This window comes from Enhydra lutris, unplaced genomic scaffold (genome assembly GCF_002288905.1).
Source record: "Enhydra lutris kenyoni isolate GAN:26980312 unplaced genomic scaffold, ASM228890v2 scaffoldscaffold52, whole genome shotgun sequence".
NCBI lineage: Eukaryota > Metazoa > Chordata > Mammalia > Carnivora > Mustelidae > Enhydra > Enhydra lutris.
Genome location: NW_019154136.1, coordinates 8,294,017 through 8,306,159, shown reverse-complemented (window position 1 = coordinate 8,306,159; position 12,143 = coordinate 8,294,017). Strand labels below are relative to the sequence as shown.

Below are 12,143 nucleotides of genomic sequence, written 5' to 3'. Positions count from 1 at the left end.
CCTTTGTACAGGGTCTTGGGCACCTGGCAGGTGTGTCCACACCCGTTTGAACAACATTTCTTCACCCCGGAGCACTCCCTGTCAGCTTCACAGCTCTCCACACAGGCGGCGGCGAACCCGCTGGCCTTCTCAGGGGCCGGGCAGTCCCCCTGCTTCACCGACAGGACGTACTTGAGGAACTCACAGCTCGTCAAGCATTCGTAGTTCTTCTTGGGGAACAGAGGCTGAAGACAGAAGAGGAAAAATTCTCTTTTTTAAGGATTTTTTTTTTTACTCAACCTGACACCCAACGTGGGGCTCCGAACGTACAGCCCCAAGATCAAGAGTCACATGGTCTCCCGACGGAGCCAGCTGGGAGCCCCGAAAAGGAAAGTTCTCTTATTATAGACACAGAACGCCCGATTTCCAAGACATCAGAAAGGAAGGTGACAATTCTTATTTGGTGAAAATGTCCTTGGAATGTCTTACAAAGTAAACGATTTGTTTTCTTTCCCCCCAAAGAAGTAATAGTTTAGCTAATCTCGGAAAGGAATCCAGCCCGCGGGTGGTAACTTTGTACGCACCGGACAGATTCGCAGGAACCCTGCACGTGGCCGCTCCGAGCTCACACAGCTGGTCGCGTTCGTAAAGCATCTCGGAACCATCGAGGGCCCCTTTGGGACCATGGAACGCACACACGGATTGTCGTTCTCTACGGAGTCACTTGTTTTGTGTGGTCAACGGTAGTCACGAGGCCTTCGCCGTGCGTCTCCGGAAACGGGGCGGTTCTCACAGCAGTGACGCCGGCTGCTGTCTTGTCGAAAGCTGCTCTAAGCCTCCGTTCACCGAACCAGTTTTAGTAACGGCGGCTTCTAGAGCCACCGTGCACACGGGGCCTCGTGTCGCGATGGAATTATCGATCATGGGGCCTCGTGTCGCGATGGAATTATCGATCATGGGACCTCGTGTCGCGATGGAATTATCGATCATGGGGCCTCGTATCGCGATGGAATTATCGGTCAGGGACGCCGTGGGAGCATGAGGGTCAGGGTTACGTGTGTGACACAGCCCGGTTCTGGGGAGCATCTGGCCGATGGCATTTCAGGGCAGCCCAGATCAATCACACACTCGTGACGATGAGGATTCCCGGATTTTTTGAGAGACTCTCATTACGGAAAAAGCGCAAGGAGTGGCAAGAACCCGTTACCAAATGCATCTTTCTCCCTTGGAAATACGGTTCAGGACAGCATTCGGTTACCGCTCGCACATGAGAAGCAATCAGGGGGTAAGGGCTTCTTTCTGCCACTCCAGTGGGAGCTGCTGAGGGTCCCTAAACGGAGCCCCACCGCCAGGGACAGAGGAATGACCTCCCACGGTGGCCCTCCTTTTGCTGAGGGACGGTGGCTGACAGTCAGGCATCACGATCACCCTAACGTTCGGCCTCCCCCTCCTGCTGCCCTGATAGCTCGCCGGGCCCCCAGCGAGGCCGGGCTCCGCTCCGTGTGACAGTTCAGTCCCCCCCAAGCAGTGCCAACTGCGGCATCGGCGCTCCGGGGAAGGCCTGTGCAAACAGCGGCATCGGCGCTCCGGGGAAGGCCTGCGCTTTCTCCACACAGGGAGCAGGCCATCCTCGAGGAGGGCACATCATTTGTGGTCAGATGTACAATCCGAGTCGGGGATGTAAGAAATCGGACGGTAGCACAGGTGAGCGCAAACCAGGGGTAGAAGGTGAGCACCGCGGGGCTACGTGCCAGCCGGCCGCTCCCACCGACGACTCCCCGGAACTCGGGCCTGGGAGCGCCTGGTCACCCCTGGAGAACACCTGCGTAGCGCCCGGTAACACGTACTGCCAGCGGAGTGCGGCTCTCTGCCTTCCGGTGACACCTGGCACGGCCTGCCGGCCGCAGCCCGCAACGCCTCACCGTTAGGAGTCTGACCCTCCAGCCAGATACGGAATCCCCAGGGAGGCCGGCAGGGGGGCCGTCAGCCAGAGAGGGTCTCACGCAGTGGGAGACGTATGTTAACAAGGGGCTAAAAAGGAAAGGAAAAAACCACCCCATCGCCCAACTCCCTGATTTAAGGGAGGAGACAAAGGAAGGTCTCTGACTCACTTCAAGGTAGACGGTTAAGTACAGGCTGCTATTTTGCATGTTGATGGTGACCAGAAATCTTGAAAAGCCCAAGCCTGGTAACTTCAGCTCGAGGACCTATGCCGGGAGCCTCGGCTAACCCCGTCGCCAACGCAAACTGTTCTGCTGTGCTTCTCCTGCCTCCTTCCCCCAAACGATGCTGCATCAAATCTGACTATGGGGGCGCCTGGGGGGCTCAGTCAGTAAGCGTCCAGCTCTTGGTTGTGGCTCAGGTCACCGTCTCAGGGTCCTGAGATGGAGCCCAGGGTCGGACTCTGAGCTCAGTGGGAAGTCTGCTTGAAGATCCTCTCCCTCTGCCTCTGTTCCTCCCCCTGCTCCTGTGCTCTCTCTCTCTAAAGTACCTAAATCTTAAGAAATAAAAATTAAAAGTCTGTATATGAGTTATGATGGTAAATGCTACACCACGGAATTAAATGAAAATCTACGTCAGAGCGAGAAACATGTGTGTCCCGTTCCAGACGCGGGTGCTCCCTGATAGACACGCGGTCTTTCTGAAAGTGTCAGTTTAATGTTCCTGAGGAGCCAACTCCGTGTGACCATTAAATACAAGGGAAGAGCGCACACTCTAACACAAGGCGGAAAACTGGAAACACTACCTAGAAAAAGTGCAACCCCAAAGTTTAAACGGCAATTGCGGAAACCAAATAAATTATTCACCCTCGGTCAAAGGGGGTCTCGATCGAAGAACTTCCCGGGTACAACTTACAAGGAAGGTCATGGTTTCCGTACTGAAGTGTCACATATCTGTAGCCAGTTAACTTTTTTAAAACTTCGGTAACACCGAAAGCATCCATTCTTAAGGCTTTTCTCCCTTTGTCGATTCCACAGCTCATTTTTCTGGGAGCGGCTAGGTGTGCTCTCCTTTGTTCGCTTTTGAATCTCTACATGTAGGTCCAACCCAAACTTGGGAGTCAAAGCCGGGTGTGAAGGGAGCTGCAACCAGAATGACGGCTGTTGGCCAGTCCTCCTCTTCCACCAAAAGGTACACGGGACAGGGCACTGCAAGTACTTAGTTCCCAGAATTACTTGGCCCGCATGGGCTGAAATTCCCAAGTAGAAATAATTTTATTAAACGTGGCAAGTGTTGACCACTTGCTCACTCGGAAATCACCGTGACTGAGTCTGTGCTACGGGGTAATCAAATCAGCTCCCTTCCAGCGTCCCATGTGAACACAGGGTCGGACTCGACATTCAGATAACAAAGTACGGGGCCGCCCGCCCCTGTTACTCTAACGATCTGTGTGCCAACCGCCACGCCCTTGCTCCCTGAGCAGCGGAACGCAGAGACCATGTCTCCTCACCTTAATAATTTACGGATATAACAATACATTATATGTTTATAAAAATAATTATGAAAAAATAGTAATTTCTTGATGGAGCTAACGGGGCAGAATGAGAAATGGCTTCAAAAATGTGGACTCGTGTATGTGTGGGTGTGTGTGTGTGCACGTGTGATTGTTTCGAGAACCATGGAAACAAAGGTGGGAACAAAAAAGTTCCTCTTTGCACCGGAGCTTTCGAGACTGATCCGTGACCCTGCAATAGCATAGACAGCGTTATGAATATTCCACGAGACGGTGCACAAAGGACCGAGGTCTGGTATGCAGGGCTGGCCCACAATGGGAGCTCCACAGCAGTGGGGTCATGGGTGTCTCCTTTCTTTTCCCATGCTACAAGTTTAATGTTGAACACTTCCAAATTCTTCGGTGATTCTGACCAAAATGTTTTAAGATCCACAGACAGAAAGTCGGCCTGCTTCCTCTACAGTGACCATCCACACGTTTCCAACGCGCTGCAGCCGTGTCAGCACGGAAACCGGCACGTGGGAACGGTGCCCTGCTGGCACTGACGGGAACGAAAACGTCGGAGTTTTGCGGAACTGCTTACAAGGACAGGGACTCGGTACAACAATCTTACAGCAGACTTCTGCCGAACTGTTCGCTGTTTATGTCCGTGGAAGGCAAATTTCGATGCTCTCTATCCGTTATCTTGGATCGGTATCTTGGATTAGGTTGAAAAACGATTAATGGTCTGACTGTAAACTGGAGAATGTGTGGTTTCCGTATGCAGGTCTCTCACTATGCCTTTGAGCGTAGCTTACTGGGAATGTTCTAGTTGAACAGAATCAGGACCGAGATGAGTGCAAGTCAGGAAAAATGATGTGTGGATATTAATACTCTAGATCTAAAGAAAATGTGTAAATTGCTCTACTAACGGCCAGTCTAAGTCCTAGGAACAAAGGTCATTCGGTGTCAGTGAAGACACTTCTGACCTGTAAGCACCTTCTACCTCTTGTGATATTCTGATTTAATTACTGGTGGACCTGGCAAGAGGGCTGTGAAAAATATAGGAAAGGGGCGAGTTATCCAAATCATTAGGAGTACGATGGCCATCAGCTCCATGGTGAATGAGAGCAGGTGCAAAATGTTGTACTACTTCTTTATAAAAATATACCCAGCCATTGAGGCAAACTGTTCATTGTAAAATTAATGTACCTACAATGCCTCTATAAAACTACTCATAAGAATCACTGCCCTTCCAGGATCCTGCATTTTTCTAGAGTCAGTATCGCGTGGATGCCATCGTGCTCCCAAAGAAGGGTTGGATAAAGCAAAGTATGGGAGTAAATGAAAACACTCGGGGGTGTGTGGGATTAGGTAGAAAACTTCATAGCTTGTGGACTGTTACATATTAGTTAATTCTTATAAATCTCTCCTACACCCCATCTCTTCGATTAAAGACTAAACTATGTTTCTTAGTCCTGTATGTGGGCAACATGCTTATGTCAACGTGCCTGGCAAATGAGAGACATAAAGTGAAACCCTAAGAACAAACAGTAGGTTAACAGTTCCCGGACACGTTAGTGAAAAGACACTATTATCTTTGTTTTGTTTGTGTGGTATAAAATGCAAGGACCATACAACGAAATAACTCATGCCGTAACCATGGAACGAAGAACATAAAAACGTGAAGTTCGTAAGTCATCTTCCTATGTTAGAAACCATATATATATATACGAGGCCTCAGATATGGAAAGAACATTGTCCTCGGTATTTAATTCAATTCAACAGAACCATATCATTCATCAAAGGTGGCAGCCTTTGCAAAAAGCCAGGGCCTTGAGTGGATTTTCCTACTCCAGCCAAAAAGCAAACGGAGCCTCGCGTAGAGAATCCCTCCTGCACGTCGTCTGCTCGCTCATCTCCCTGAGGCCCCCCAACCCCCATAACCATAATTACTTCCGTCTTACGAATGATGAAACAGAAACTTGGGGAGATTATAATTTATCCCAAATCACACGACAAGGACGCGTGAGAGCCACGATGACAACTGATGGCTTTCTAAAGAGCACACCATATCTCGGGGTAAACTAGGAAGACGGCCAAGCCAGCCGCTGTCCACTTGCATTCCTACGAGCAGCACCGGGAGCTTGTAACTCTTGAAATACCCAGGAATAGAGGGAACGCACTGCAGATAGGTTCTTATATACATAATATATGGAAATCATCTGGATGACTGATATACACACACACAAATATATGCATATATTTTATGTCTATATTTCCCATACACACACACACACACACACACATGTAAATGATATATATGTAAATCAAAAGGACAGAAATCTTATCCAGGCCTACGGATAAAAACAAGCAACAATGAAATACAGCTTGTGCTACTGAACTTCAAGGACGAAAATATGACTTTTCAGACATCCAGGTAGAAACAGCAGGTGGATTCCGATGGAGAAAATATGCTTTCCTCCAAATCGATTTCTCTCTACAAAATTTATGTCTGGAGCCAATACAGCAATAGCTCTATAACAATAAGTAAAATAAAAAAATATCTATATATCTATATATATAGATATATATAGTTTATATACATAAAATCATATTATCTATAGTTTATATATAATCATATCTGTTTACATATATAAAAAATCCGCTGTCATTCAAAAGTATATGCGACAGAAACATTCTCAAAGACCGAAAAAAACTCAGGGCCTATAAGGCACCCATGGGCCTTTCTTGCTCAACAATGCAGTGCCACATCCAGCCATTCTAAAGACAGGCAGGTGGCAAGAATACATGGGTCACTACAATACTCAGTACCCAAAGAAAATGATGCCTACACTCATGTGAGGAGAAGTCTATGCAATTCAATTTGGACCTCATGTGTAACGGGGGGCAAAGTCTGTTGTGAGTGCTTTCAAAGAAAATGGTATCTATGGATCCCTTTTAAAACCAAAGTAAGATGTGATCAAATTTTTAAAAAAGATTTTAAGTCATCTCTACACCCAACATGGGGCTTGAACTCACAGCCCCAAGATCCAGACTCACACGCCGCACCGACTAAGCCAGCCAGGTGCCCCAAGATGTGATCGAATTTAGAAGCCAGGTATAAAGAAATTAGCGTAAAAGACTCAATCATTTTATCGCCCACGTAAATATAAAACGAAAATTGAAAAAAGTAGGAATTGTGGTCAAGGAAAAGGATTCGAAATAATAAAACTAAGAATTAGGAAATAATGTCAGAACAATTGGTAGATAGGAGTGGTGTGGGGAACATCTAAGTAACTTACACGGAACTCAACTGGAGGGCATCAGTTGACAATCACGCAAATATCAAATTTTTAAAATAATGCTTTGATTTCATAATATTTTTCATGATCTCTTTCTCCCTGAAATTTGGGGGTTTCTGTTTCTTCTGCTATACTCAAACAGTATTAAGCATCAAGCATCATTAAAAGACAGCATGCACAGAAATGTCAGGTAGGGTGTCTGCTTAATGGTAATGTAACAAGGTCCCCAAGACCACCCCCAGATCTGATAATTCACAACAGGGACTCACAGGACTCAGCATAGAGTCATATTGTGGGCTCTGATTTGCTACAGCACAGTCAGGAATGGGGAAACATGCACAGGGGCAAGTCTGGAGCAAACCAGGGATGAGCTTCTGGGAGTCCTCTCACAGAGGCCATCACATAGGATGTGCTCAATGCCTCCTGCAGGACTTGTGACAACACATGAGAAATGCTGTCACCAGACAGGTTCAGGAGAGACTCTGTGTCCACAGTTTTGACTGAGGCTGGGCACAAAGGAACCTGCTGCGTAGCGCGTCTCCAAAATCCAGACTCCTAGGAGGAAATAGGTGCCCATCATAAACCACATCGCTGAGCTGATAGTTTAAGACCGGGGAGCACCTCTTGTCGGTTAGGGAATGACGCGAACCCTCCCCAGATCTAAGTTCCCACATGCTGGCCAAGGGCCAGCGTTTTAATCAGGAATTTGTAAAGAGAGCAGTCTTAGATTTCCTATGGTAACTTTTCCGCCCAGGTAAGCATGGCTCTTCTGGATGGCAGAATTTGGAGTCATGGTTTGGTTTTATTCTACTGTGTTTATATGAAGTTTTCAATGTGCATATATCATTTCTACAAAATAATAAAAACATTATAGTGTTTAAAAAAAAACAACCCAAACTGCCAGTTGCATCTTTCAAAGAAAGAATTTAAATACTAAGTATGCATGAAATAGAAAAAAAGCATTCTCCATTCAAATGTTTCTAATTTGTTCTTATAAATGCAATTACGATGTGCTTGGAAACTCAGTTATACACACTAATTTATTAGATGGGATTACAATCAATTTGGTTCTGGGGCAAATTATACACCTTAGCCATGAATAATATAAAATAGAAGAAAATCAGAAACATGCGTGTTAGGCAAGTCTCTTGCAATGAGGACGTGTCCCTTTTGACAGATGACAGATAACAGTCATCTTTACTTACACTGATCTCAACTTCCTCTTCGTTGACCTGCTTTTCTATTTGTTTGGAAGGCCAATGTTCCACCTCGTATGGAAAGATCCATGGTCAGATCTTCCACTGGGAGCAACACTCCGAAATCTTGCTGGAAGATCTTTGGAAGATCCCTAGGCACATATGTGATTCCAGAAATTCAAAAACTCCTTGACAGCCAGGGACAGCGAGGGCCTCCAGTTAAACTCTCATTTCCTTCTCTCCCCCTTCTGCCTGTATTTTGTCACCTGGAATTGCCAGGCATGTCCATGAAACAATCACGCCATGGAAGGATTTATATACTGATTCACAAGCCAAACTGCCGTGCTAGGTGCTAGGCGTGGAACGACGAGCAAGAGAACGTATGGAAATTGCGCTCTGCTATGCTCACCGCTTATACGGTTCGCAGGAAGCACCTAAGTCATCAAGGAGTTTAATTTGTAGTAAAATAAGGCAGACACAGCAAGTCATGAAAGGACAGGAGGTCAACAGAGGATTAGCCTAAGGGAATGAACAGTCACGGGGGGTAACAGATGCAGTGTAGGGAAGACAGCCAGTGCCACTGTAATATTATTGTGTGCTGACAGATGGGGAGCACAGCACAAGGTACACAGAACCCGAGTCACTACAGATACTCCTGAAACTAATGTCACACTGTGTCAACCATACTGCAATTAAAAAAAAAAAAAAACAGTAAATAACCCTTTAAAAAGAATTAGACAAAGAGAAAGCTCTTAAAAAAGATAAGTCATGATCTCAGGGTCCTGGGATCGAGCCCCACATTGGGCTCTCTGCTCAGTGGGGAGTCTGTTTCCCCCTCTCTCTCTGCCTGCCTCGCTGCCTGCTTGTGATCTCTCTCTCTCTGTGCCAAATAAATAAATAAATAAATCTTTAAAAAAAAAAAAAGGTAAGTCATCAATATTTAGAATGATGTGAATACAGAATATGATGTGAAGGACAGAGGAATATTCTAGAAGGAGGGAATACCAAATACATCAGTCAGGCAAGAGCCGTAGGATTTGGAGGCAAAACTACTTTTACAAGTCTCATTATCTCCAAAAACAAAAGGGGGATAATTATGACTACTGTGTACTATTACCCTAAGTATTAAGTACGCAAAAAATTAGCAAGATTTCGGCACATCAAGAAGTTAAAAACAGTGTTAGCCATTAACATGAGTATCGGAATTTTTAAACATAGTTCTACAAATCCTACAAAAAAACAATGGGAAACAGTACAGGTTAATTACGGATTGCCTAAAATCCCCATATACATAATTACTCACAAAGAGGAATGAATTCTAGGGGCATGTAGCTGGCTCCGTTGGTAGAGCATGTGACCCCTGATCTCAGGGTCATGAGTTCAAGCTCCATGTTGGGCATGGAGCCTCCTTAAAATTAAAAAAAAAGAAGAAGAAGAAAAAGAGGAACAAATTCTGAACTTGTGAAATGTAGCTGTTTATTCTTTTATTATGTTTTTAAGCTTCTAAAAGCCTTCCATCTCAAAGAGTTTTGCAAACACTGGCCAACTGTGCAAAACTATCACACCCATTCAAGGTACAAGTAGAATCATACTTTAGAAAAGATACACACTTTACCCTCTTACACACTGAAAAGTTCTATGTCCCCAATTTCAATGCTGGTATGGTGGTTCCACACACCAGCTGCGTGTCCTACAATTCAACTAAGTTCTGACACCATCTACCCACAAACAGCTTCAGATCCCACAAGGACGGGCTCAGTCCTACAAGTCCACATCCTCTCCCTTCAGAGACCACTCGCAAGTCCAAAAGGATAAAGAGAAAAAGGAAATCTAAAGAAACAAAACCAGAAATGATAGAGATGACGGAGTTAGCAGAAATAGACATTTTAAAAGTCATTATAAATGTGCTCTGTCTGCCCAGGAATGTGGGAGAAAGACACAGAAAGACCTGCATGGAACTTCCAGAAGTAAACATGAAGAAATGAAAACTATGCCCGAGAGCATCTTAAGAATGTCAGGCACTCTCCAAAGAAGGGAACTTGCAGATACAGTGGTGAAAATTAGAAATAAAGCAGGGTGGGAGGAGAGAGAAGAAAAAACATGATCAGAACACTCAGTGACCCAGGTCATAATACAAAGTCTATCATGTATAATTAGAGTCCCAGAAGGAGAGGATACAGAGAATGGGATAGAAAAAAATATTGGCTCATATACAGGGCCACCTGGCCGGCTCAGTCAGTTAAGCAGCCAACTCTTGATTTCAGCTCATGATCTCGTGGTCAGGAGATTGACCCCCATGTTGGGCTCTGTGCTGGGTATGGAGTCTGCTTGAGATGCACTCTCTCCCTCTCCCCCACTCTCACCCCCAACCCGCTCATGCACAGTCTTTCTGAAAGAAAGAAAAAGAAAGAAAGAAGGAAGGAAGGAAGGAAAGAAAGAAAGAAAGAAAGAAAGAAAGAAAGAAAGAAAGAATGAATATTGGCTGATATGTAAAAAATTTTATTAAAACTATAAGCCCAATTAGAATTAGAAGCATCTCCCCCAAGCCCAAGAAGTAGAAAGATGACCCAGTCACGACTCCATCATTATATTGCTTAAAACCAGATACAGCAAGAAAATCTTCAAAGCAGACAGGGAAATACAAAGACATTTTATATACAACAAGAAAATGAGAATGTCAAGAGATTTTTCTGAAAACATACAAGACAAGAAAATGAAGAGAGATTTTTAAACTACTAATTAAAAAAAAAAAAAGTCAACCTAGAATTCTATACCTAGTCAAATACCTTTCGTGAAGGGATGGAGACAAACCCACAATTAAAGTTCTGCAATTTGAGTGATTAGGAACGTGGGGCCTTTTCCTCTAAACACCAACCTCGTCTGTTTATTTTCAGTCCTTACCAGTGACTGCATCTTTTCTCTGTATGGAATATCACAGAAGAAAACACAAAGACATCACAGAATTCACAGGCAAGTGTAAGTGAGCGCTTAGCAGGGAACCCCAACACTGCAGAGGGAGATCCATGTTCTTGCTGTGCCTGGGCCCACGGCCTCAGCACTGTCCGTGGGAAATGCAGGCTCTGGGGGCCCACAGCACAGGCCCAGTGAGTCGGAATGTGCACGTCTAAACCACACCCAGGTGATCTGTGCGCACAGTGGGGTCTGGGCCATCCTGGGTGCTGGACTAGGCTTTCACAGGGGAAGTGGGTGTCCCTGTGACTCATCCCTGCTTTCATACTCCAGAACTCTGGGCTTCTGACCCACGCTGACCCACTCTCCAACTTCACATGCCTCACAGGACTCATTTCCCTGAGCACATGAGTGGAGTCAAGTCTTCCCAAAGGAAAGGTACTCAAAACTCATGTCCTCAGACAGTGAGCCCCTGGCCACGGCCCCTTCTCTCCCCTTCTCCCACACATGTGGTCTTGGTGAAGGAACCTAAATGTACACAAACAGTTGTGTGTATTGGGTCTGCATTTCTTCCCATACTTTCTATCTGACAACCAAGAGTTGGAGACGTTGATGACTCCTCCTCCACGAAACCCTCTGATCTGCTTCCAGTCACCTCATCAGGACAAAACTCCTCATCAGCCTCTACCTCACTGACCCATCACAGAATTCAAAAATGTTAACCTTGCCTTTCCCTTCAGAGTACAAATGGCTAATATTTGCTCAGTGTTTCCCATGTTCAGACACTGGTTAAGTGTTGTACAAACACCTTTCATGAGATTTTTATTTTACTTATTTTATTTATTTGCTTATTTTCATTTTACTTAAATTTGATGCTCTTACGATTTCCAGCCCATTCCCTTAACTCCTTCCACCTGCTCTGTCCCTCTTTTACATCCAGATAGGTCTTCAAATCATTCAGAAAAATCTCCAATCTTCAGGGTTGTTGTTTTTTTTTATCAACTTGCAAAACTCATCAAGTGTCCTCTAGTTGAATCTCATATGATTCTATATTCCCCTGGTGTCATATAAAAATTTAATGAAAATGGAGTCTCCCTATTTCAAAAAATGAGGGGGAAAAGCCTACATTCCATGGAGAACATGTCCCGTCTAGCCAATAAATTACCAAACAACGTTAAGAAGTCACTCAGTAGGCTTGATTTTGTCCTTCTACAGGGCTATAAAATTTGATATAATGAGGATAACTTCCTTTCTAAGATGCAGGTAAAAGAAATCTCACAATAATTGTAAAACTTCATAAGCATTCCTTGAAATGTTTCA

At 45.1% G+C, this 12,143-nt stretch overlaps 1 protein-coding gene across 1 annotated transcript in view; it reads right to left on the bottom strand.

Moving 5' to 3' along the window:
• LOC111157196 (anosmin 1) overlaps window positions 1–12,143 on the bottom strand; it is a 171,190-nt gene that overhangs the window by 53,543 nt on the left and 105,504 nt on the right. Inside the window, exon 4 of the mRNA XM_022518486.1 lies at window positions 2–224. Coding sequence (XP_022374194.1) covers window positions 2–224 — 223 coding nt within the window. The remainder of the gene's footprint in view (window position 1; window positions 225–12,143) is intronic.